Here is a 5,827-nt window from a genome sequence, read left to right on the forward strand (position 1 = left end):
GTAAAGACGGGTAAGTGAGATGCTAATCAGCAAGGCAGTGTTTCCTCCCGCTCGCTCAACAGCGGGTTCCCTTCCCTCACTCTGGCTCTTTTAATGCAGGGCCCAGCCAGGCCCAAACATCCTGACGGAGAGAGGCTTTTCCCTTATCAGTCAGGAAACACCGCTCCTCCGCCACATCCTCTTTACAAGAAGCACGACTCAACCGTTCCCAAAAAAATGCAGGAAGACCAGCCAGACTCCAGGATTTGTCAAAAGCCCCTGAATTCCTTTTATCAGAAAAAGAAGAGGGGAGGAGTGGAGTGGGGGGTAAACAAAAAAAAAAGAAGAGGAAAATGAGGAGGGTGTAAAACAGTCAACGAAGCCCTGGGATTTATTTTTTTATTTATTCTGCACAGATTACCAAAGGTCTGCATCAGCAAGATAGAACGCAGGGTGAGGGGGTGGGGTGGAGGTGGGGTCCGGAGTGCCTAAGAATGGCACCCAGAATAAGACTCCAGGAATACAAAGGACGGTTGAGATGGAGGCGGGTGGCGACGGCTGTGCCTGTTTTACACTAATCCTCTGAACCGGGATGAAATGAAAGCGAGAGGAGACGTAGAGAAGGCTGATGTGATGCGGGGTGGAAAAACCAAGCAAGGGAGTGGGTGTCAGAATGAGCCACAGCTAGATAGAGCCCAAAATAGAAGAAAACATGTGACCCTAAAGTCCAAGATGGACTAGTATGACCCACCACCTCCTCCACTTGTGTGTCAAAGCATGTAGTTAAAAACAAATACTTTTCTTTCTTTTATTTATTTAATTCAGGACATATTGTTTTTAATTACGTGATAAATATATGGAATAAATCTGCTTCATCTGCTTCCCAACAATACCTTAAATTATACTACATATTTTTTTTGGTGTGGTATGTTTTCTGTGGACACATTATCCAAGCAGCAACTGCATTAATATAAAAAATGGAACTTTATTTTAAATTACTGTCTTTCACAAACCTAAATCAGCATACATTTATAGTTACCATTATTATTTTTCATCGTAGAGGTTATGATTATATATTATTAAGTACTTGGGAAGAAGTATAAACGCCTTTTTTCTTCATTATACACCATTCTGTTAAATTGCATAAGAAATGGCCAACTAAAACCTCAATCAATTACAACTAGTGAGGTAAAACTCCCAAGCTAATGAGAGCGAGAACATATAATACAAACATTCGTATGGAAAGCGTCAATTATAGCATTACAGTAGCATTTATGCAAAACATCGAAGTACTTAAATTAGCTTCTAAAGAGCGTCTGTACATGCCGCAGTGGAAACAGTAACTGGTGACATTTACAAGTGGAAAAAAAGTCTTTACGATTGTTCTTCTGGTTTAGAAATGTCATGACAGCTGGAGGTGGCATACTATAGTATTTTGTGTCTGCATCCCTGAGGTGTCCATCTCCTTTTTTTTCATATTTCTCCGCTTGCTCTTTGTTCTTTCCTCGGTTTCAGACAATCATATTGCTCAGTGATCAGTTCAGGTTTTAATCATGCTGGGGTGATGTTGCTCATGGATGCTTATACAAGATTTGAAATTACAGATAAGAGCACCAAAACTTTTCTCTGACTGGCAGCCAAGTGCAACATCATCCCAAATGTCTTCCCCCCATTTAAACCCCATAGTGTCTCTGATCAGCCCCAAGTGTAATGTGAGCTTACGAGATGCCGTAGTTGTTGTAGTAGGCCGCCGTTGCGTCTGCGAGAACTGAAATGAGGCTGGTTTCTGAGGAGCTGCTGGGACACGCAGTGACAGAACCAGCATTGGGAGACGTCAGCTGGATGTGTCCTGTAACAGTCATGCTGCTGCCCTGCTCGGGGTGGAACCCGGGCCCATTGGAGTTCAGGTACTGGTCAAACTCATTGCGGTCCACCTCACCCAGAAGCTCGGCCTGACTCAGCTGGTCCAGAGTCTCCAGGTGACCCTGGGTCTCTGGCGGGGGGGACAGCTGACCCAGGTGACCCTGGTGGAGCCCGTGGTGGATCTGGGCGAAAGATGAGGTACTGTAGTAAGACAGCGGGGGGCCGTGGATCAGTCCCCCACCACTTTGGGACATGTGAGCGATGTGACCCATGTGTGTCCCACAGTGGATCTGGGTCTGAGAATAGTCAGTGTGGTACGGGGGCGGGCTGCCCATGTGATGATTCTGGTGGTGGTCGTCTGGGCAGGAGGAAGAGCAGGAGGAGCTACCAGATGTTGAATAATAAGAGGGGGGGACATGCTCGTGGTCCATGGCATCTAAGGGGGACATCTCAGGGGGGGTGGGCAGGCCATAGGGGTAGGTGTCAAAGCTGCTGCTGGAGGGGGCTGGGTCCCTGAAGCTTCGGACGCTGGGCAATGCCGGGCTGGGGCTAGAGAAGCCGCTCCTGAGGCCGTTAGGGCTGCCCTCGTCTTTGTCCAGGGGGTGACAGAGGGCCCGCTGCTCGGGCAGGGCGTTCTGATCAGGGGCCAGCCCGCTCAGCAGGAAGCCGGGGTCCACTCGCTTGCAGATGCGTTTCAGCTGTTTCTTCCGGCGTGGCCGATACTTATAGTTGGGGTAGTCCTGCATGTGCTGCACCCGGAGCCTTTCTGCTTCCTCAACATAGGGCCTCTTATCAGGGGGAGTCAGGGCCTTCCATGACTTGCCTGCAAGAGGAAAACACTGATTTAATTTAATTTCCTATTTGAACTGTAAATCTGAAATAAGTTTGCAATTTATTGTTGCATGTTTTTGTTAATTGTCTAAAGTATGTTCTAACACTAATGTTAAATTACAGAACATATTTTCTAAGACACACTATTTCTACAAATTGTAAAATATCAATAAATATGTTCTCAATCATTTTTAGACTTATACTCCTTTATTGGATAATAAAGATTTGACAATCCTATGAATAATTGTGGAATTGCAACATGATTTGTCAAAATTGAACATCGGTAAAACAGTACAAACATTAAATGAATTAACAGGCTTAGACTTTATACCTTCACCTACACTTTCAAACAACGTCTCATAATTGCATTTTTCATTTACACATAAGTAAAGAAAAGACATCTATATTAAAACTTCTACTGAAAGCTAATATTCAGCTTATTTTACTTTAAGTTATTGATTGTGTATGAAGGGAAATAATTCCCTTTTTTAAGATAAACACACGTCCCTATTTTACCCTTATTTATGAAAGCATATTTTAGATGTTATGCCGTTCTGGAATTGGCTTTAACCTGATATTCGATGTGCCAGATTTTGAATTTGGCACTAAATACTAATCCACTACCAAGATAAACCCAACGCAGAATCATTTGTTTTCTTTACTAAGTCAATAGTCTTAACGAATTTTACGCTCAACGGGGATATTCACTTTTAGCAACGCGCTTCATTAATTCTCTAAAGTTACGTAATTAAATCATTTGGTCTGTCAACAAGGATTAAACACGTTGATTTGCTGTCTTTTAAAAAAAGACAAATTTAAGAGTAAATGTTTGCTTTTTCTGATGTTGTTGTAGGCCACTTATCATTTCTGTGTTGAAAGCAACTTAAAAACTTTAGTAAAAACCGCTGAGGCCTGAGGCGAATTACACTTGTGACGACCGTAAACAAATACCAGTAATAATATTTGCAATAATAGCAGGCTGAAACTATTACTCCTAACTAAATGAAATAAAGTTCTTAATTAACAAAACTTCAAACAAGTTTTTCTCACCCAACATTTTGCTGAGCTCGGCATTGTGCAGGTCTGGGTTTTGAACCGCCAGCCGCTTGCGCTCATCTTTGGCCCACACCATGAACGCGTTCATGGGCCGTCTGATCCGCGGCTCCGGAGCCTTGTCCGCGGGGGTTCTGTGCGAGCCGTGTCCGTCCGACACGTCCCCATCTCCTGGAGGACACTCGAAGGACTCCGGCCACGACGAGTACGCGCTAATGAGGGCTGCCATCTGCGCGCTCTCTCCTCTCCAAATTTAGGATGCGCTTCTCACTCTCGTCTCTCTGATAACTTCTGTTCTCTGTGGATGTTCACTAAAGGCTGATTAAAAACTACAGAAGCTGCTTTTATAAAATCCAGCGGTGTTTAACACTGACTGAATCACTAGAGCTACAGGCGACAGTCAGATGTCAGTAAAGGTTTGGGTAGATATGCTCAGCTGCGGCTCCTCCTTGTGAGTTATGATTCAGTCTTTCCTGGTGGATGGGGGAGCGCTTTATATTTGAGGAGCAGGTTCCAGGAGAAGCCCCGGAGGAATCTGGGCTCCTCCTTGATTGCAAGTTGAGCCCAGTGAAAAGGGAAAAGAGAGAGAGCAGTATTTCAACACCATTTACTACTTAAACTGGCCTCACAACAAAACAACCCTTTCCACTGACAGAGAGCGAGAACTCACATCATTCAATGTGCAGGTTTATTTTATAAAATTATGTTGGGTAAAAAGGATATGGGACCAAGGTTGGAAAAATAGGAACTGAAATAATAATAATTAACTATTAAAGAAAAGAAATTTCTTCTGGTAAATATAGTTCATGTTGCTGTGATGACATAGAGATTTGGCAACATTGGTATTTCTGCTGTCTAACAAGGTAACCATCACCTGACAAACTGATCTAACCTGTCTCGCATATACTCTACGAAAATACTTAGAAAACTGCACTGACAAGTGTGTCTTTAGATTTCCACTGAACTCAGGGTGTCACGGTGCATGGAAAACAAACACAATCACTTTCTTTCAATGTTTTATAATGTGCTGCATGTTTTTAAATATCTTTAAAACTCCTAATTATCGACATGCCCATTTTAAAATAACTGTACAATCACTCAAAAGAGGGAAATCGTTCTAATAGTTTGGATGCAAATCAATGTTGAACCTCTGAACACACATGTAGGTGACAAAGCAGATGAAACCACTGAACACTACAAACAAATCAGTTTCCTTCTTTGGCCAAAGGCGGGTGCATATCAAATCCAGGAGTTCCTGTTGACAGGATACTCTTGGGCTGCAGCCATGGAGTAGCTCACACTGTTCAACACAAGGGCACACACACACACACACACACACACACACACACACACACACACACACACACACACACACACACACACACACACACACACACACACACACACACACACACACACACACACACACACACACACACACACACATTATCTCTTATCTGTAATATTTATGGGGGAGGGAGTAACCTGATTTCTGGTTTAACTTTTTTACCCTTCACTCGACTCCAATCTTAAGTTGCAGCACACACATTTTACTCCGACGTGATTCCCTGACCATCACACTTAAGTGTCAGCTCTAGCTTTGTGTAAACTTTGCCCCCCTCCTCCTCCTCCTCCTCCTCCTCCTCCTCCTCCTCCTCCTCCTCCTCCTCCTCCTCCTCACAGGAACAGGATACGGCACCTGAAGCCACAGATAGTGCGTAGAGCAGGCACATCAGTGATATATAGAGCCGTGTTGCTCTGACATTGGCCACATAGGTGTGAAGTCAGTGCGAGTAAAAGTCATAGCAGAACAAGTGTGAGAAAATAGGAGTGAGCATGTACAGTAAGTCCGACAGACAATTTGAGAGTTTCACCTCATATTTGCAATTTGGAATAAAGCCCATGAAAGCTCTGAGTGGTGGGTTTCTGAAATGACTAATGGCTCTATGTATTAACTTCTGTGTGGGTGGGAGCTGCATCAGCCTGCTGTTGTTCACCCTTTCAGAGTAAAAGACATGTGGCTACTGAAGACTTGGCGAGGGGGTTTGTCTCGTCTGCATGTGCTGCATAAAGAAATTTCACTATGGTAACCTTAATCAAG

At 43.8% G+C, this 5,827-nt stretch overlaps 1 protein-coding gene across 1 annotated transcript; it reads right to left on the reverse strand.

Annotated features, from left to right (window-relative positions):
- Positions 1 to 944: 944 nt before the first annotated feature.
- Positions 945 to 4,182, reverse strand: sox7 (SRY-box transcription factor 7). Its single transcript, XM_063902744.1, has 2 exons — positions 3,724 to 4,182; positions 945 to 2,665 (listed from the first exon to the last, which is right to left on the reverse strand). Exons 1-2 carry the CDS (start codon positions 3,953 to 3,955, stop codon positions 1,698 to 1,700), a joined length of 1,200 nt encoding a protein of 399 aa, XP_063758814.1. The 5' UTR covers positions 3,956 to 4,182; the 3' UTR covers positions 945 to 1,697.
- Positions 4,183 to 5,827: the final 1,645 nt, after the last annotated feature.

Source organism: Eleginops maclovinus, chromosome 15 (genome assembly GCF_036324505.1).
Source record: "Eleginops maclovinus isolate JMC-PN-2008 ecotype Puerto Natales chromosome 15, JC_Emac_rtc_rv5, whole genome shotgun sequence".
NCBI classification, from domain to species: Eukaryota; Metazoa; Chordata; class Actinopteri; order Perciformes; family Eleginopidae; genus Eleginops; species Eleginops maclovinus.